Here is a 21765-nt window from a genome sequence, read left to right on the forward strand (position 1 = left end):
GAAGGGAATGAACCACTCTGGGTCACGTTCGTCTGCTGGAACGTGCAGTGACACCACTCCGACATTAACACTGCATCACCCCCTCATTATAACTTCCTCCCCCCCACCTGTATTATTTGGCCCCATCCAGACCCACCTGGCTAGTTAAGGTGAGCCTGGAGTCGTTCCCATACTCCTAACTGCCTCTTTCGTTGTCTCTGTTTGTAATTAAGATCCTATAGCGATACAAAGGATAAGTCTGCTCTTTCGTGTCTTTTAACTTTGTTTTTTGTTGAAGATACATTCCCTTTTGCCTTTGCTTAGTTAATAAAGAGCTATAAATAAAGTGTTTTTCACCAATGCTTTGTGATAAATACTCGTGCATTTCCCATCTGCTTCGTCCTTGCCCTTTCTTCCATTGATCCAACATAAAGGTGTACGTAGTTGATAGCCAGGAGTTCTGCCCCACTGTTTCGCTTCGGTTGTGTTTTGCCAGTGTTTACTCAGTTTCCTCGGCCGTAGTAGTAATAGGAGGTGAAGGACGGGTGAATGTTAAGGGCATGGTCATTAGCCGAGGTCATTGAGTCACCAACAGATAACACAACATAAAGGTGTGGGGTCCCTGTTAGACACAAATATCTCAACCAGCATCCACGGTTGCTCAACAACCCAATGGGCCGTGGAGTTAGCCGTAGCCTGGTAACCTAAGGTCCGGAGGTCAGGAAGCAAGTCCGAGAATAGCTTGGAGAAAATGCTAAACAATAGAAAATAAAGGACATTCAAAAAATATCGTTGTTTATGCTGGACGACCCACGTGCTCTTAGGAGGAACCAAGTGATGCTCTGAAAAGTTCATATAAAGGGGCACCAATTTGATTTGTCCAGCTGCATGAAGTAATAATAATAATAATACATTTATTTTATATAACGCTTTTCAAGAAGCCCAAAGACGCTTTGACAGAGTACAAAAAACAAATGCAAAAAGACAAAAATCAATAGGTAAATAATCAAAGCAAAAGGAAGGAGAAGGAGAAGAGATAGCCAGGGGTTAAATGCTGTGGGTTAAATGTTGAATGCAGTGTTGAACAGGTGGGTCTTGAGTGAGGTTTTGAATGTGGTGAGTGAGGAGGAGTCTCTGATGGTGTGAGGTAGTGAGTTCCAGAGGATGGGAGCAGCGATGGAGAAGGCCCTGTCCCCCCCAGGATCTGAATTTGGTCGGGATGGGGGGGGGGGCAGGAGGTTGGTACCAGCAGAGAGGAGGTTGCGGGTGGGAGTGTGTCTGGAGAGGACGTCAGTCAGGTAGGATGGGGCCAGGTTATGGAGGGCTTTGTCGGTCAAGAGGAGGATTTTGTACTGGATTCTCTGGGGGATGGGGAGCCAGTGAAGCTTGTAAAGGACGGGGGTGATGTGGTCACGGGTCCGGGGATTGAGTGAGTAGAGAGGCAGCGGAGTTCTGAATGTATTGGAGTTTATTGTTGATTATTGAGGGTGAACCATAGAGGAGGCTGTTGCAGTAGTCCAGACGGGAGGTGATGAAGGCGTGGATGAGGCTTTCTGCAGCCGTGGAGGAGAGGGATGGACAGAGACGGGCGATGTTTTTCAGGTGAAAGAAGGCTGTCTTTGTGATCTGTTTAGTGTATTTGTCGAAGGAGAGGGTTTGGTCAAAGATGATGCCAAGATTCCGGATGTGAGGGGAGGTGGATAATGGGAAACCGTCGATGTTGAGGGCAAAGTTATGGGTGGATTTGGTGAGCGTTTTTGGGCCAATGATGATTATTTCAGATTTATCATAGTTAAGTTTGAGGAAGTTGATTTGAAGCCAGGATTTTATTTCAGTGATGCAGTTTGTCAGGATAGAGTGGGTGGCGGTGGAGATGGACTTGGTGGAGATGAAAAGCTGGATGTCATCGGCGAAGCAGTGGAATTGGAGACCATGACGGCGGATTAAGTGACCAAGGGGGGACAGGTACAGGATGAAGAGGAGGGGGCCAAGAACTGAACCTTGGGGAACACCTTGGGGGAGGGGAGCAGTGGGGGATTTGCAGTTATTGATGGAGATGAACTGGCGTCTGTCAGAGAGGTATGATTTGATCCAAGAGAGGGCAGTGCCGGTAATGTTAAAGGTGGTTTCAAGTCGGGTGAGGAGGATGGTGTGATTGATGGTGTCAAAGGCGGCGCTGAGGTCGAGGAGGATGAGAATGTTGAGGTTGCCAGCGTCAGAGGAGAGGAGAAGGTCGTTGGTGATTTTGAGGAGAGCAGTTTCAGTACTGTGGTTGGAGCGGAATCCGGATTGGAATGTTTCATACAGGTTATTGGCAGAGAGGTGATGTTTAAGTTGAGTGGCTACAGCGCGTTCCAAAACTTTTGACACAAGGGTAGGTTGGAGATGGGTCTGAAGTTATTTCGGGTGTCAGGGTTGAGTCCCGGTTTTTTCAGAATGGGGGTAACAGCAGCAATTTTGAGGGATGGTGGGACGATGCCTGTAGACAGGGAGGAGTTTATTGTTGCAGTGATAAGTGGAGAGAGAGCAGGAAGGGAGGCCTTGACAAAGCTGGAGGGGATTGGGTCAAGAGTGCAGGTGGCAGTTTTCATTCCTATGAGGAATTCAGAGAGGTCAGTAGGGGAGACTGGGGAGAAGTGAGACAGGGGTTGGCAGGATAAGGGGGGGCAGGTAGTTTGAGGGGGAGTGGGTGCGGTGGTGGTTAAGCTGTTGTAGATGTTGGCAATTTTGCATTGGAAGAATGAAAGGAAGGAGATGCAGTTGTCTACTGTGAATGACTGGGTGGTGGTGTTTAGGGGGCTGAGGAGTTTGTTTATTGTAGAGAAGAGTGCTTTTGGGTTTCCAGAGCCAGAGTGGATAATTTGAGAGTAGTAGGCGGAGCGGGCGCTGGAGAGGGCATCTTTGTAGTGTTGTAGGTGGTCCTTGTAGGCTTGGGAGTGAATTGTGAGACCTGTTTTATTGCAGAGTCTTTCAAGTTGGTGAGCATGAGTTTTCATCAGGCGGAGTTCAGGGTTAAACCAGGGAGCAGAATGGGTGAAAGAAACTGTTTTGGTTTTTATAGGCACAAGCTGGTCAAGGCAGGAGGAGAGAGTGTGGTTGTAGTAGTCAGTGAGGTCAGAAGGGGTGTGGAGGTCAACGAAGGGAGAAGTGGACATTTTTTCAGAGAGGGTGTATGCGAATGAGGTAGGTGAAAGAGCGTTTAGCTTACGGAAGTTGATAGTGCGATAATGCCTTGGTGCTGGGGTGGGGATGTTGATGGTCATAGTGATGGCTAAGTGGTCAGAGGGTGAGGTCAGAGCCAGAGAGATTGTGCAAAATTAATCAGGTAGAGCAGACAAGGTCCAGAATGTGACCACGGTTATGGGTAGGAATTTATAATGTAAATGTATTTGCATTATAAATTGTAGAAGTGTCGAAGTGTCGAAGTAAATGTATTTTAACCTATATATGCAACTGTGTATATATATACATATATATATATATATTAGGGTGGTCCTCAAATGTAAACATTAACTTTTCTAAAGTGCTTTTCCATTTTTTTATTACACCTGTAGAGAGAACAAATTGGGTAAAATTTCATTTCGTTTTGAAAACGTTTACCACTGTCACATGGCCCCTGCTATTCTGCTCATCAGCACTAGACAGAAATTATTTCGGTTTGTTTCAGTTATGATGGCGAGTGCAAGTACTTCAAGAAGAGCAACCAGAAAAAGAATCATGTGTGGCTGATAGCCTGCCATATTGAAAAACTACCAGAAACTCGGCTCCCATCTTGGCAAGAGATTCTGCAGCGATACTATAAGCTACATCATGCTGAGAAATTGGACATAAGCAGTGCCGCAACAACTGTTGTTCGTGAGACAACTGTTGTTATGTATCTGGGAGAAAGCACGGATCCCCACTGCAGATGAGCGGAATATCATTGCAAAACTAGAGAGAAAAGTAGAACAATACAGATCCATCCTGAAAGGAAAGAGCCGGCGATCTGTCCCTCAGATAAAGAAAGAAGGACAGTTTCAAACCGGTCTACGTGACTTATTTGACATTCCTCATGTTGATGTCCTTGATCTGATCAAAATACCAGAGGACCGTGAATTCCTTAAGGCACAACGGGAGCCAGGTCGACGGGGCTTTATGGTTGGTGTTGACAAGGTGCTAGCAGGAAAAGAGGAGTGGACACATCAACGCGACAAGGTGTTGACTGAAAGAGAGCAGCATGAAAAAGAGAAGCAAGCAGCCCGAGAGGAGACTCTTGAGCTTGCATCATCAACAGACAGCAGTGCTGAAGCCAGTGATCATGACGACTCTGCTGTTCTATCTGCTTCAAAGAGGCAGAGCCGAAAGCGTGCAAGTAGCATTGTTACACTGGACCTAACAGCAGCTCTCGACCGCACCAAGGTTAGCGATCGATCAGCTGTTCACATCTTGTCAGCAGCAGCCTCTGCTCTGGGACACGACCCTTCAGAGTTGGCCATCAACCGTACATCGATCAGGAAATCCAGGCGGATCCAACGGAAGACAATTGCAGGTGACATCCAGGCATCCTATGCTCCAAACACAAGTCTGGTGGTTCATTGGGATGGCAAGCTCCTTCCAGACGATGGGACTAAAAAAGCTGATGGCCTTCCTGTCATTGTCAGTGACCCACAAGGAACTGGAAAGCTTTTGGGTGTGCCAAAGCTGCCAGCAGGAACTGGACTAGCAACAGCTGCTGCTGTTATGCAATGCCACGAAGAATGGCATTTGCAAGACATGGTGGCAGGTATGAGCTTTGACACGACAGCCAGCAACACTGGTTCAGTACTTGGTACATGCACTATTTTGCAGCAAAAGCTTGGACGACCACTATTACATTTTGCATGCTGGCATCACATTCTGGAACTAGTGGTGGAGGCAGCAATGGCAGCATTCAAACCATCTCTTGGTCCATCAAAAGGACCTGAGATAGCCTTCTTCTAGCGTTTCCAGTCAAACTGGAATTCCATTGCCCAAAGCAAGTTTAAGCCAATGATGCCTGATGACCTGGACTCTGTAGTTTCAGGTGTATTTTTAAGTTGCAAAGAAGATGTCGTTTCATTCTGCATCCAGAAACTGGAATCGGGCCAACTACGAGATGACTACCGTGAACTTCTTGAGTTGACTATTATTCTGTTTGGTGAGCGTCCTCCGAGAGGATTCAGGTTCATGCAGCCAGGAGCCATGCATCGGGCAAGATGGATGGCCCGTGTGATTTATGGAATCAAGATCTACTTGTTCCGTGATCAGTTTCGACTGACCCCAAAGGAACTCACTGGCATAAAGCGTTTTACAGCATTTGTTGGAGCAGTGTATACCAAAGCCTGGTTCAGCGCGCCATCTGCCATTGGTGCTCCCGCTGGAGACCTAGCTCTCTTAAAAGCACTCATTTTCTATCCTGATTCAGTGATTGCCGAAGCCACCAGCAAAAAGCTTTCCAATCACTTGTGGTACCTCAGCGAAGAACTGGCAGGACTTGCTCTGTTTGACGATAGTGTTGAGTTTGATGTCAAGCGAATGATAGTAGCTGCTCTTAAAGAAGAATGCCAAGAGAATCCTCAACCATGGGTACATGTGGATCTTACAGCAAAAGAAGCCAACGCTGCCAAGACTGTTGCAGATTTTGTTACTTCTGCCTCACTGCGAATTTTTACTGCATTCAAAGTCAATACTGACTTCCTAGAAAAGGACCCTGGTGAGTGGGCCGATGACCCATCATTTCAGTCATCACAGCAAGTCTTATGCGGTATTTCCACTGTCAACGACTTTGCAGAACGTGGTGTAGCATTAATACAGGACTACAATCAAGTCTTGACAAAGGATGAACAGCAGCGCCAGTACCTGTTGCAAGTTGTTGAGTGGCATCGCCATCAGTTCCCCGACGCAAAGAAGATAAGGAGGAAATAATTTACCACAGAACTTATTAATGAGGAATCAATGGTCTGGAGGACTCTTACTCTGTGTGTTTATGATGATTGTCATACATTCTTACTGATTTGGGATTACATCTGAGTGTTAGTTTATTAAAAACAATTTTGTGTGTCGATACTGAAACATTGTAATTTTCAACCCATGTGTGACAGTAGTAAATAAAGTCGTATAGAAACCATCTTTGGCACATTTCATTTTTTCACAATAAGGAACAATTTTAGCAACAAGCACCTGAAAAAAGTCCAATTTTATTTTTTGGTGTACATTTGAGGACCACCCTAATATATATATACACATATGTTTTTGAATATCTCAACTTTCTGAGATATCATGCTCAGGCAGACAGACAGACGAAAAATGACTCATCGAGCAACACTTGGCAAAACAGAACAAAGCAGAATGGCACTCAGTGGAGCATCCTTTTGACCTCAAAAATAATTAGTGGTTGAATTCAGTGACCTGATATGCAAATCGTTTTCAAAAAGTTTAAGTTAATCGGATGAAAATTGACAATTTTGGCCTATGTTGACCTTTTGGCCAATGTTGATCTCAAAAATATTTAGTGGTTGAATTCAGCAAGCTGATATGTAAATCCTGTTCACATTTCAAGTCAATCAGATGAAAATTGAGGATTTCAGAAATTCAAAAAAAGTGGTTGACCTTTGGCCTATGTTGACCTTTTGGCCTACGCTGATCTCAAAAATAGTTGGTGGTTGAATTCAGTTAGCCGATATGTAAATGCTATTCAAATTTCAAGTCAATCAGATGAAAACTGAGGATTTTAGAAATTTGAAAAAAAGTGGTTGACCTTTGGCCTATGCTGACCTTTTCACCTTTTGACCTCAAAAATATATAGGAATTTGTCAGACCACGAACTCTACCATTTGGTGGAGTTTCATGAAGATCGGTTCAAAACTAAAACCTGTAGTCAAGTATAAATGAGCGGACAGACAAACACACAAACAAACAAACAAACACACAAACACACAAACCGGAGTGATCAACAAACTTGCAAAAAATCCCCCCCCCCCCACTCCAAGTAATAAACTGCCTCAAATGCAATACCCTCTCCTCTGGCGAGGGTAATAACACAGACAGTGCATTTGTGCTTTGAGGACATTCCTGTATTGTGGAACCGTTCACAACTTCAAGTTTCATGAAAAACAAAGGCAGGAGTCTTCTTCTGATAAACAATTTTACAACAAGGGTGTTCTCCCAAGATCACACACGGCAATGAAACATGGACTACAGCAAAGATTTAGTATACATTGGTGTTCAAACTGCCATGCAAAGATGCCATCTGAGCAAAACCAAAAGGGGACAAGAAAAACAACTAAATCAGAGAGAAAACAAAATTCCTAAACACTGGTCACAATCAAAAAACTCAAATGGAACTTGGCTGGACACATGGCAAGGACAGACAATAACTACAAACTGGCAACCGAACGAAGACTGTGAAAGAAGCACAATGAGATCCAAGACCAGATTGAGAGATTACGTTCTGTTACCATTTGAGTTTTTGGCATCAGATTTTCAACAATTCTCTATTATGAGAATATGGAGAACCTAATAAATAAATGTTACATTTCTAAAATAAGCTGTCATTTTCTTAAAACTTGAGCAGATGGGGTTAGAATGTTGAGATTCTTGTTGTCTTTTGGCAGCAATTTGCAGTCATTGTTGTGGACATTCTGGTGACAGCCAGCCATATGGCTTTCATCAAGGGGTGTGGGGTGCTGGCTGGTTGTCAGGGGTTCCAGATGGTATTTAGAGGAGTTGTGCTGTATATACCCAAAGGGCTGTACGTTTTCAAGACTGCTTTCTCCTTACTCGTTCACTGAATACCCTGCCTACTGCTGAGGATCGCTTACAAAGAGGGCACGTACAACCCAGCATGAGTAATGCTATGTGAATTTATCAAACCTTTATCAGCAAAACTTTTCCCGCAGTGAGAGCATTTTTTATGTGAGCACTCCAGCGTGGGTTGCACGACGGAAGTTCAAGCTTCGTTGAGAAATAAAATCCTTGTCACAAATAAAACATTTGTAAGGATGGTATTGTTGGTTGTTGTCTCCATATGCGGGTTTTATGAGGTGGGAGGAAGTTCTCCCAGAATTCAAAATCTCCACCTTTTTCAGTAAAGGATCATTATTCATGAACCAGTTTGTGAAACTTCATTCTCATAGTTTTGTTCCAAGGGCTCGTTTTAGAATTCTCACAGAACCTCTGACACCCTCCACCTGCAGTTTGTTTGTCGTGATATTCCCTGGAATGCTTTTTAAGTACTCAGTTAGGGTTTTCTTGATCATCCGGATTCCCTGTTACTCCGACTATCACTGGTACAATTTCAGGTTTCTTCAATTTCGAAAACAACTTCACATCATTTTTCATATCCTGGTCTTTCAGATTTCAGCTCTCTTCCATCGATCTTCATATGTGATATCAAACTGTCTTTTCGAGAGAAACCTTTAGCACATATCGAGCATTTGTGGGGTCTCTCTCCTGTATGGATCTTCATATGTAATATCAAACTGCCTTTTTGAGAGAAACCTTCATCACATATCGAGCATTTGTGAGGACGCTCTCCTGTATGGATCCTCATATGCAATTTCAAACTGCCTTTTTGAGAGAAGCCTTTATCACAAATGGAGCATTTGTAAGGACGCTCTCCTGTATGGATCCTCATATGTGATTTCAAATCAATGTTTTGAGAGAAACCTTTATCACATATCGAGCATGTGTGGGGTCGCTCTCCTGTATGGATCCTCATATGTGATTTCAAACTGCCTTTATGAGAGAAACCTTTATCACATATCGAGCATTTGTAAGGACGCTCTCCTGTATGGATCCTCAAATGCAATTTCAAACTGCCTTTTTTAGGGAAACCTTTATCACAAATGGAGCATTTGTAAGGACGCTCTCCTGTATGGATCCTCATATGTAATTTCAATTCTCTGTTTTGAGAGAAACCTTTATCACAAATCGAGCATGTGTAAGGACGCTCTCCCGTATGGATCCTCATATGTAATTTCAAATTGCCTTTTTGAGAGAAACCTTTATCACATATCGAGCATGTGTGAGGTTGCTCTCCTGTATGGATCCTCATGTGTAATTTCAAAGCTCTGTTTTGAGAGAAACCTTTATCACATATCGAGCATGTGTGAAGTCGCTCTCCTGTATGGATCCTCAAATGTAATTTAAAATTGCCTTTATGAGAGAAACCTTTATCACATATCGAGCATGTGTGAGGGCGCTCTCCTGTATGGATCCTCATATGTAATTTCAAATTGCCTTTTTGAGAGAAACCTTTATCACACATCGAGCATGTGTGAGGGCGCTCTCCTGTATGGATCCTCAAATGTAATTTAAAATTGCCTTTATGAGAGAAACCTTTATCACATATCGAGCATGTGTGAGGGCGCTCTCCTGTATGGATCCTCATATGTAATTTCAAATTGCCTTTTTGAGAGAAACCTTTATCACACATCGAGCATGTGTGAAGTCGCTCTCCTGTATGGATCCTCAAATGTAATTTAAAATTGCCTTTATGAGAGAAACCTTTATCACATATCGAGCATTTGTAAGGACGCAAACCTGTATGGATCCTCATATGTAATTTCAAACTGCCTTTTTGAGAGAAACCTTTATCACATATCGAGCATGTGTGATGGCGATCTCCTGTATGGATCCTCAAATGTAATTTAAATTCGTGTTTTTCAGAGAAACCTTGATCACATATCAAGCATTTGTGTGGACGCTCTCCTGTGTGGATCTTCATATGCCTTTTCAAACTGCTCTTACAAGAGAAATCTTTATCACAGACGGAGCACTTGTGGGGGCGTTTTCCAGTGTGTATCGTCCTGTGCATTTTCATGTTACTCGTTGAAGCAAAATCCATTCTGCACACATTACACTTACAAAGGATTCACTTTTTTTGACGCTTATTGTGTTTGTTTAATTTAACACTAATATTTGTGTTGCGAGGCCAAGACATGCACTTGTATTTTATAGAAAGGGAGTCTTGATTTCGTGATTTTTTTTTCAAAAAAGGCTTCTTCCTCACTGTCAAGCTGCGACTGGACCTTATTTGTCCCAAATTTCTTCTGGTTTGTTCTACAGAAACAAAGAACACATTTCCTTTTTTTTTTGTCAAAATCAAAATGCAAAATATTTAACACTTCTCCGAAAATTATATATTTTCTCAACACAAAATATTGTCTGTTAATTTTTTACGTTTCCACTCACCAGTTGCAAAACAGGAAGCACTTCCATTTGTCATGTGAATACCATCTGATCCTTCCTTTGCAGAAGCACATTTTGAATCTTCTGTGACAGATAAATCGTTGTTGTGTTGTCTGCCTTCTACATTTACAGAATAGACATCACCTGTGTACAAGTCAGGGTCAGTCTTTTGCAGGGAAATGAGATGGAGAACCATCTTGAGAGTTCATAGAACATGTTACTTCATGGCATGTATACTTCAATTTTAATGTAATAATGAAGTTTGAGATTGGTTAAAAGAAAAATTCCGGATATTAAGCGCAATTGAAGTCCTCTTCTATGCCACCCTATTTCACATGTTCAAGTACTGCTAAACTGGAGGTTCATGGAACGAACAAGCAGGCCATTTGTGTTCAGCAGGGTTAAAGTATTTAATTCAATTTAAATAAAATAAAGATTGAAAAAATTAACTCCACCCTACTCTGAAGACTGAACTCTCAAACCTGTCTCCCTCCTCCAAGTCCTGGTGGCATCTGGTCAAATCTGTTTCTGCTGTTTGTTCCCCTTCCATGCCCTCCCTCCCTTACCTCATACGGCCACACACCTGACTTTGCACCTGAAAAAGCTGAATGCCTCAACTCCGTGTTTGCCTCAAAATGTTGTGTCCCAAACCCATCGCTCTCTGTGCCCACCTTAACCAGTCATACCCAGCTGGTCCCAGACTCTGTGCCCTTCTCTCCCAACAAGGCGGAGAAGTTTGTCAATTCTCGACTCTGATTCCGCAACTGGCCCAGACAGCATCAGCTCACGGGTCCCCAAATCCTGCTCTGCCGTGCTATCACACTCTCTCTCTCTGGTCTCTTCACCCTCTCTTTTACTCAAGGTCATCTGCCATCTGCTTGGAAATCAGCCAACGTTACCGCTTTACAAAAAAAAGGTGCAAAGAGATCCCTGCAACTGCAGACCAATGAGCCTACTCCCTATAATCAGCAAGGTCATGGAAGCCATCATCGCTTCTGATAATAAATAAATCCTTCCTAGTCTCCAAAGGCTTGATCTGTGATCATCATTTTGGATTAAGACCAGGCCCCTCCAATTTGGACATGCTGTTTCTGCTGTGCTTTTGCTTTTTCTGGCATTCATTAATGAGCTGTGCAACTCTCTGAAAAATCATCTCTATCTTTTTGCTGATGACTCCACCCTCTGCTGCTACTTATCTCAATGCTGAGATTGACAGGCAGCAGCCTCTTCACTCTCTGCAGACAGGATAAAATCACAAACTGGTCAAAAAAGTGGAACATGTCATTCAATCCTGACAAATCTCACATCCTCACTATTTCTTTTTGTAAAGACCATCTGGAAAACCCACTGTCACTCAAGCTTTTGGGTCGCACTATCTGCCATGATCTTTCCTGGGAAAACCACATTTCCAAGCTGGCCTCCAAAGGCAGTCGCCGACTGGGCATCCTCCGTCGTGTGAAGTTCTTTATTGGCATGACTGAGCTTCTCACCATAAACAAGGCTTTCATCCACAACTTGATGGAGTACTGCTCTCCCCTCTGGGCTGGTGCTCCTGCCTCACACCTCACTCAGCTTCATGCTGTGGAAACCAAAGCTTTTAGAATCATTGGCATCTCCCTTGATGAAGCTGATTCTGAAGGCCTTTCACTCTCTCTGCAGGCAGGTCGGTAGTCTTTCTGTGTTCTACTGATTCCTCTCTGGCCAAGCTCGTAAAAAAAAATAGTTGGTGGTTGAATTCAGTCAGATGATATGAAAATCTTGTTCAAATTTGAAGTCAATCGGATGAAAATTGGGGATTTTATTAATTTGAAAAAGTGGTTGACCTTTGGCCTACGCTAATCTCAAAAATAGTTCGTGGTTGAATTCAGTTAGCTATGTAAATCCTAATCAAATTTCAAGTCAAACGGATGAAAATTGAGCATTTTAGAAATTTGAAAAAAAGTGGTCGACTTTTGACCTATGTTGACCTTTTGGCCTATGCTGATCTCAAATTGTTGGTGGTTGAATTCAGTTAGCCGATATGAAAATCACATTCAAATTCCAAGTCAATCGGATGAAAATTGAGGACTTTAGGAAAATTTTTTTTAAAGTGGTTGACCTTTGGCCTATGTTGACCTGTCGACCTTTTGAGCTCAAAAATATATAGGAGTTTGTCGGACCACGAACTCTACCGTTTGGTGAAGTTTTGTGAAGATCAGTTAAAAACTGTAACCTGTAGTCAAGTATAAGTGAGCTGACACACAAACACACAAACCAGTGATCAACAAACTTGCAAAAAAAAAAAAAAAAGCCCAAGTAACAAACGTTATTATGTAGAAGTGTAGATTATTAACTTTTTACATCCCGATTTACACACCTGTTACGGATCGTTGTGCAGGTCTGACACCATCCTCTTCGCACCAACACTCGTTTAAAGGTACTAGGACGTGCCCGTACGTACGTGCTTGCCCGTACGTGCTTGCCCGTACGTGCGTGCAAAAAAACAACTTTGAAACCACGTGGCAGTAACGACCACAGAACCCCCCCCCTCTATTTACATGAAATGGTTTGGTCCATTCGCAAAGCCAGTAACGACCACAGAACCCCCCCCCCCCTCTATTTACATGAAATGGTTTGGTCCATTCGCAAAGGCAAAGCGAACGGCTTGCGAGTACGGTGACCATACCTTGGGAACCACTTGTCCGATTAATTTCAAACCTTGAAAAGGCACATCCTCGGGTCCCCAGCAATATACCTGGCAAGTTTAAAGTATATCGGACCGGTAGTTGTCGAGAAACAGCGGTCACAGACACACACACACACACACACACACACACAGACACACAGAGATTAGTGGAATTATAGATAGATATCAGTGTTTTGCAAGATCCTACCCAGCTGCGCCTGGACCAGAACTGGACCAGAACCTTCAAAGTTATGAAACAATTAGAACTGATTTTCAAAGACATTTCGGCACGCTCAAAGTGCAAAATGGAACATCCTTCTCAAAATGTAACCACGCTGGTCATAAAAACACTTTTCAAAGAAAATCAAACTATATTTATCATCAATCGCTCCAGTCTCGTGAAAACGACCTGAGGGCTGGAAGGTGAGGCAGCATCTACCTCTGGCAAGGGATAGGTATCTGTTTCGACCTCGAATGGATCACTGTTATCCAAGGCCTAAAAGAAGCACAAACACCAGAAGATGGATTACCGCACGTGGACCCAGTCTCTCATCACGGATAAACATACCAATGGCAATACTGTATCTATACTTCGTAACGATAGCACGTACGTACCATGGGCCTGCGCACAAACGATCACACACCACGTGGCAATTAAAAGTACACCAAGCGCTGTAAACACGACATCGGGTCGAAACAAGGACGAAGAGGACGCTCACCTCGCAATTTCAAGGAAAATAAATAAAAGAGAAACCAATATGAGGTTAACCGCACATGACTGTTCGCACCTATGTGACGAATCTGGAGATCGGAATAAAAACACCTTCTTTGAACGTTAAGGTATGCTTTAACCCAAAATATTTTTCGGGTGGTGTATAGGCAACGAAGCGCTGCCTCGCATGCTCCCGGAAGTTAATTTTTTTATGAAAACTGCTTGAAAATCGAAATGCCAGTGGGTGGAGTCAGCCTTCCTAATAATGACGTCGGTGTGGGTGGAGTTAGGCCAGCTGGCCAACCAATGGACGGAAAGACAGACACAGATGAACAGAAAACTTGCGCCACTTTAATATAATTATACAAACACAATTGCTTGTTTTAGAACGTTAACTGTTCTTGTTTAAAATGAAACTTATTTGTAAATGCTATAACATTCACATTACGTATCGATAATAACGATTATATCGTCCTGCAAGTCTTCGGTGCCGTGCCCGGCTGCTGTCACCCACTCATTGTGTGTGTGTCTGTATGTCTGTATGTCCGTGCTTGTCTGTGCCTTCACCTCGAAAATATAGGCTCTATCCCAGTGACTTTTGTGCGTTAAATAAATTAATGTGCCCATGTGATGTGCTCGTACATAGACATGCCTTCGTGTGCTCGTACCAAGACCTGCATGTGTGTGCTCGTACTAAGACGTGCATGTGTGTGCTCGTACTGAGACGTGCATGTGTGTGCTGGCACCAAGACGTGCATGCGGGCGCCATCTTGTAAAAACCTCGCACCGGTCTCTGAAACTGCTCCATGGAAGAAATTGAGACCTGGCTCCAGGGTCGGCGTCATGGGGGGGGGGGGGCATTCGCGGGCCATGCCCCCCCCCCACAGGCCAAGACTTTGGCGCCAAACTTTGCGTTTTATTAATTAATTTATATTTATCATATTAAAAGTGAAAATATTTTCGCTAAATGAAATGAAATAAAAACAAAAATAAGAAAAGAAAAAAACACACCCTGTTGGTCATATTTGCATCAGGTCACATTTGAGGAAGTAGTTTGCTCATTGACGAGGAGTTTAATAAGGGGTGGGACATGGCCACGGCTGCCAGCGCATCACTGAGACCCGCGATCCCCAAACGGAGACGCAAAGCGAACACAAATATGGATGAGTATGTCGTTATGGGAACGACAGGACACAGAGATGATGACGAAAAAACAGAACTTCAGAGACTGCACCACAACACTATTGATTCAGTGCTTGGAGAGATGGATCACAGATTCAGCGAGCGGAGCTCACACTTTGCTAGTGCACTTGTTGCACTGAATCCAGAAAGTGATACATTTCTTGATGTAAAGGCTGTGAAGCATATTATGGACCTGTCACGATCGCCTATAATTGAGACAGTGTACGAAGTTGCAAAACAGTTTTTCAGCTCACAAAAACAATCACAGCCAATCGATGGGGATTGGACTACACAGCACATCTTCTCAAAGTACCACACACATCTGATCGGAATGCCCAGTGTACTGACTGCTTTCAAACATGCCTCAACATTTGTCGCCTCCACAGCAATGTGCGAGAATTAATTCTCCACTCTGACAAAACGGATTTTCCGACCACAGACACGCAATGCTCCACAAAAGAAAGGCCCAGTTGGTTCAGCTCACGTTTGAGAGGGACCTAACCCGAAAATGCACAACTGAGTGGAAGGACACCATTCTGAGGAGGTTCAGCACCAACACTCGCCGCCTGCAACTCTTCTGAAGGTAAGCCATGCGTTTAATTCACTTTATGATGCCAGCCTTGGCTTTCATGATTATTACGCAAAATGTTGAATGATTTTTGAGTCTGTCTGCATTTATTCGGTAAGAGTGGAGAAAAATAGTCTATTTCAAATGATGGTCCAATGACGCGCACAGTGCAAATAGTTAGAGAGTGAAACAGTGAGAGACAGACACGTGGCTTGCACGTAGGCTATATTTTGTGCAGTGTGTGTGTGTGTGTGTGTGTGTGTGTGTGTGTGTGTGTGTGTGTGTGTGTGTGTGTGTGTGTGTGTGTGTGTGTGCGTGCACGCAAGAGAGAGACTTTGCAGCATGTTTTTAAATTGTAACTGGGTTGATGTGTTGGTTGTTGACGGCAAACTCTTATAATATCAAGCACTAGCAGAAGTACCCGGCATTGCCGGGCGGGGAGGGGGAAGGGGAGGGGGTAGGGGAGGGGGAAGGGGAGGGGGGGAGGGGGAGGGGGGAGGGGGAGGAGGGGGAGGGGGAGGGGGAGGGGGAGGAGGGGAGGCATTGCCGGGCCTAGCAGAAGTACCCGGCATTGCCGGGCGGGGGAGGGGAGGGGGAGGGGAGGGGAGGGGAGGGGAACGGGGGAGGGGAACGGGGGGGGGGGGGGGGGGGGGAGCGAGCCCCTTGGCAAAGCGAGCTATTTTTTTCTCATAGCGTCATAGCATTCATAGCGTTCATATATCGCTCATAGCGTCATATCGTCATATCGTTCATAGCATCATAGCGATTTTTTTTCATAGCGTCATAGCATTCATAGCGTTCATAGCGTCATATCGTTCATAGCATCATAGCGTCATAGCGATTTTTTTTTTCATAGCGTCATATCTTTCATAGCGTCATAGCGATTTTTTTTTTCATAGCGTCATAGCGTCCACAGCGTCATATCGTTCATAGCGTCATGGCGTCATATCGTCATAGCATCATCACGTGATCGCTCTGAGCGAATCAGCACCCACCTGCTCTGATTCCGTGCGGCGTGCGCTGAAATGCGCCGAGGTAAATATGAATAAAAAATATGGATCGTCAAATATTTTGAGGTCGGCCATGTTCGTCCCAGGCTCAATGGCCATGTCTATGCCAAATATCAAGCACGTAAGCCTCTCCGTTTAGGAGTCTACCGGTAACATATTACACACACACACACACACACGCACACGCACACACAAACTGTGTTTTATATACTAGGGCATGCCCGTACGTGGGTGCCCGTTCCTTGCCAAAAAAAAAAAAAAAACGCTACCCGTACGCTCTACCCCGCCCGTACGCCCGTACGCCCGTACGCCCGTAAACAAAAAAAACAACGCTCTTCGCTTCCGCCCTTCGCTCTGACTGAATTGGGAGAAATAATGCGCATAAGAAATCGAGAAATTATTATTTTCTCCGGAAGAAATCGAATTACGAACCGTAATGCACGGAGGTATATAATATGGAGAGCCAATTGGCCACCTCGCAGCATTAGCCGCCGTGAAGCCACCGGAAATAGTCTGGCGGCCATATTGGGAAGCCGATCGTTTTGTAAACAAAGCCTGTCAAAGCAAAGGCGTGGCGTACTGATGATGCAGCTGGAGCGAATTTTAGGACCGCCGACTATTTAATTAATATAGAATACTAATATTTGAACTGATATTCTGGCTCAGAATCCCGTTCTTTAAGGAAATGGTGTTCATTAAGTTTGAAGTTGATTCTAGACGCATTTTTCCTGGGGAATCCAATGGTTTAGAGCTTGTTTGAAAAAAAAGTGCCCAAAATTACCGCTCGGTGTTCTTTATCGTTCTTCTCATGACCCAATCACCCACTAGTAGGAATAAGAATCCTGACATGTTACACCCCTGTTTAACTCCCGTCTTCACCTTGAACCATTCTGTTGTTTCACCTTGGTCGACGACCGCACATTGAAAGTCTTGGTAAAGGGCTTTTACAAGGTTCACTAATTTTCCAGGTATGCTGTATTTCTTCATTATGACCCAGACTTTCTCTGGGCAAGGAGTCGAAAGCTTTCTAGAAATCTATAAAATTGAGGTACATCGTCGTTTGCCATTCTTTGGCTTGTTCAATAATATTCCTCAATATAAAGATCTGATGTGTTGTCATGTTATATGATGTTACTTAATTCAGTCATTATATTGTAACTAAGATGTGTATGTTTCTATTACCGAGATGTTAGAAACCACGCAGATATAATAATAACCAGAGTTTATTCTACACTGACATGGGTCAGCAACACATCAACAGTGAGTCAGTCACATAAATGACATGAAACGCTGTCATGTAGTTAACCCACAAGCCTCACTGGTGAGCAAACAGGACCAGTTTGCAATATTTTTTCCTGATGCGCTCTTCCTTTATGTCATCATCGAGTGTTCTCACAACATGATGGAAACGTACCTCTCCACTCCACTCCTCTCCACTCCTCTTCTCCTCTCACCTCTCACCCTTCCCACCTCACCCCTCCCACTCTCTCGTCCTCTCCACCTCACCTCACCCTCTCATCCTCTACACCTCACCGCACCCACTCTTCCTCTCCACCTCTCACCCTCTCATCCTCTCCACCTCACCTCACCCTCTCAGCCTCTCCACCCCACCCCATCCTCTCTTCCTCTCCACCTCACGCCACCTCTCACCCTCTCCATCTCACCTCCTCATCCTCTCCACCTCACCTCACCCTCTCCACCTCACCCCATCCTCTCATCATCTATACCTCACCCAACCGTCTCATCATTTCCACCTAACCCCACTCACCCTCTCTTCCTCTCCACCTCACCCCATCCTCATCTATACCTCACCGAGCCGTCTCATCATCTCCACCTCACCCCACTCACCCTCTCCACCTCACCCCATCCTCTCATCATCTATACCTCACCGAGCCGTCTCATCATCTCCACCTCACCCCACTCACCCTCTCCACCTCACCCCACTCACCCTCTCCACCTCACCCCATCCTCATCATCTATACCTCACCGAGCCAGCTCATCATCTCCACCTCACCCCACTCACCCTCTCCACCTCACCCGATCCTCTCATCATCTATACCTCACTGAGCCGTCTCATCATCTCCACCTCACCCCACTCACCCTCTCTGCCTCTCCACCTCACCCCAGACTCTCATCATCTATACCTCATCCAACCATCTCATCCTCTCCACCTCACCCCACTCACCCTCTCTACCTCTCCACCTCACCTCACCTTCTCTTCCTCTCCACTTTACATCACCTTCTCTACCTCTCCACCTCACCTCACCTCTCATAACCGTCTCCTCCTCTCATAACCGCCTCCTCTCATAACCCTCTCATAACCCACTCCTCTCATAACCCACTCCTCTCATAACCCACTCCTCTCATAACCCACTCCTCTCATAATCCACTCCTCTCATAACCCACTCCTCTCATAACCCACTCCTCTCATAACCCTCTCATAACTCAATCATCTCATAATCCACTCCTCTCATAATCCACTCCTCATAACTCACTCCTCACATAACTCACTTCACAAATAAGACTCCTTACAGTCGGTAAGCATCCAAAATGAATCAGCTTCCCAATATGGCCGCCAAGCAACTTCCGCTAGCTTCAGCCGACAGCCGTCATTGGCTCTCCATATTATATACCTCCGTGCCGTAATGGCGCAGGCTCTCGGGCTCGCAACAACGCGTTCTGTGATTGGCTGCCGAAGTGAAGTCTTCACTGTCGCAAATGTGAAGCGATGAATACGATGAATCGCAAATTAGTTTTTATTAGTTTTAAAACATAGTTTAACGGCAACATAGTTTGCCAACGTGAAATAAATGAATACGCTCTCAAATGTGCCGTCCGAGGCAGCGTGTGTTCGGCACGTTCGGCACACGCGATAACTCGCTGCTCGCTGATTGGTTGAATCGTTTTTTGGACATAGCTCGGTAAGTAATTGTCCGATTAATATGAAACCTTGAAAAGGCACATCCTCGGGTCCCCAGCAATATACCTGGCAAGTTTAAAGTATATCGGACCCGTGGTTGTCGAGAAACAGCGGTCACAGACAGACAAACGTACAAACGTACAAACAAACACACAGAGATTACTGGAATTATAGATAGATATATATAGATTTACATCACAGATTGAGTTCTCCAACGGCAGTTTGTCTCCCCCCCCCCCCCTCCCCCTGGTTACCCTAATACCCCCGATTAGATTTCTTCTGACGCCGACTCTGCCTGGCTCATTGTCAAGTACTCCCCATGGGGAATAAGATATGTTAACGATGATGTCATCGGTGCCTTCGTTATGACGTCATAATTCGACAAGTACAACACTTATCCGATCATTATTTTAAAAATTTCAGCAATTGTTGGTCTGATGGACACGAAATTTTCACCATCGGAGCACCTCCTCGTTGAGAACATTTTAATGATAATCATGACGTCATATGTCATGTGATACAGGCGCCATCTTGGAAAAACCGAAAAATGTTGCACCTCTATATCTCCAAAACCGCTGTATGGAAAAAATTGAAACATGTCTCATTGTAAAGAACTCCATATGGGGAATACGTGTTAACGATGACGTCATTGGTGCCATAATTATGACGTCATGATTCGACAGGGACAACGCTTAGTCTGATCAGTTTGAAATGTATTGAGTGCGATCTATGCAATAATTATATTAGAGAATATCAATTTATGATGTCATCGCTCACGTGGTCTGGCATCCATATTGGATCAAAGAAAAAAAATGTTTTAACCCTTTGGAGTCTGCAAGCCGAATTTATCGGCTCTAACCGCATTCAAATTCTAATACAGTAGACTCCAGAGGGAACAAGTTGACAAGTTGACTGCGCATGGTAAGTATTCTATGAATACCATCTAGTTCCCCTGAAAGAGTTTCCATCTCCAATGTTGTCTCTGATAGTTTCTTCAAATTCCCACTGTCTGATCAGTTTTAACATACTGAGAACCTTCAGATATGCTAATAACATTGGAATCAGTATCGAAATCGGAGGTCAACGTGCAATGTTTGTCTATGTAAACCACAATTTGGATCAAGGTGGATTATGAGTGCGACGACACTGGCAAAATCGAAAATCGACACTTTAGGGCTTTTTTCAGCACTTTGTGATTGGCAAAAGAAAAGATAAATATCAAAATATTTTCCCATTCAAATTGTACCATGGTTTTCAGAAGAAAAAAAATTGCGTTTGGGTTCCTCTTTATCCGAGGCCCAGCACAATTTGTGATGCAATGCCCGTCCGCACAAAGCTGGCAGAGAGCTATATAGCCGAGTCAACAATGACTAGCCGGCTCAAAAGGCAAGACGGCTCAAAAGTAAGTGCCCTAGCTGGGTACCATCTTGTCGGACCATTGCTTTCTCTTTCTTTCTTATTTGGGGGGGGGGGGGGGGGGGGGCGGGGGCCTTAAATTACCATTCAAAACAGGTAGACTGTTTCTTTTCTTTTTTTAAATCGCATTCTTTAATCGCACTATTAAATTGCCGTTCTTTTCGTTTATTATTAAGAGAAGAGGGTTAACAGGTGAGCTATATTTAAAATAACCCAAACAAGGGTAATGGTCAGACTTTGATTGAAGGTATTTCATCAATACATTATCTCAGTTTTTTTTTTGTATACAACATCGAGGCTCATGTAAGAGCTAACATCAATCACAAAAAAGATAAACTGACACATAAAACGAGATAAAGGGAGCAGGAGACAAGATGGGGAGAGAGAGGGAAGCACACAAGTACATTTGAAACCAGGGACATCGGGAGATCTGTGGGAGGGAGAGGGCTTGGGGGGAGGAGGCACGGGAATGGGGGGGGGGGAAGGGGTGGGAGAGGTATAAAACACATGGACACTGCGAGGACTTCCAGGAAAGAATTTTGATTTTTCAGGAAAGAAATTTTTTGGGGATTTGTAAAAGAACAAGTTTTAATTAAAACAAAAGCCACGTCGAAATATTTCATCGTGACGATTGTCATCAAATGGACGAATTTTTAATATATCTCGGCATTTTCCCGTCTGTTATTTCAGGCGGTGTATGACTGACCATGCCGCGATTGTAGAAAAATATATCTCGGCAATTTCCCGAATTTCGGATTTTCCTCCCGTTTTTTTTCAACCGAGTCTAAAACTATGTTAGCGACTGTGAAAAATGAAATGATATATCGAATTTGATTTGAAAGAAAACTGTGTGAGAGAGGAAGACACCACGGGCCTACAAAACAGGCCTCAAAGCTATGCGAGTTAATAAAATGGTGGATATTTGTTTATATTGTTGCGGATATGGGATTTGGCCTCCATCCATATCCGCTTGTAAATATCCCCCTATTTCCCCAATACTCCCCAACTATCCCCAATCCCCCATTCCCTAGTCCCATTGTCTGTAAACAACACTCAGTAGAGCCGACCTTCCCCTATTTCCCCCCTTAAATGTCGTGCCCAGGTCCACCGCATCTCACGTAGACA

General features: G+C 44.2%; 1 protein-coding gene and 1 long non-coding RNA gene across 2 annotated transcripts; both read right to left on the bottom strand.

The window, feature by feature from the left end:
- Positions 1–7164: 7164 nt before the first annotated feature.
- Positions 7165–9823, bottom strand: LOC144889886 (uncharacterized). The gene is made up of 2 exons (XM_078771089.1): positions 9568–9823; positions 7165–9300 (listed from the first exon to the last, which is right to left on the bottom strand). The coding sequence occupies exons 1-2, from the start codon at positions 9821–9823 to the stop codon at positions 8306–8308; spliced, it is 1251 nt and encodes a 416-aa protein (XP_078627215.1). The 3' UTR covers positions 7165–8305.
- A 50-nt stretch (positions 9824–9873) lies between these two features.
- LOC144889789 (uncharacterized) lies at positions 9874–12749 on the bottom strand. The gene is made up of 3 exons (XR_013622070.1): positions 12524–12749; positions 10171–10311; positions 9874–10038 (listed from the first exon to the last, which is right to left on the bottom strand). It is a non-coding gene; the product is annotated as an uncharacterized LOC144889789 (long non-coding RNA).
- Positions 12750–21765: the final 9016 nt, after the last annotated feature.

The sequence above is a fragment of the Myxine glutinosa genome, chromosome 1, assembly GCF_964187855.1.
Source record: "Myxine glutinosa chromosome 1, kmMyxGlut1.1, whole genome shotgun sequence".
Classification (NCBI taxonomy): Eukaryota; Metazoa; Chordata; class Myxini; order Myxiniformes; family Myxinidae; genus Myxine; species Myxine glutinosa.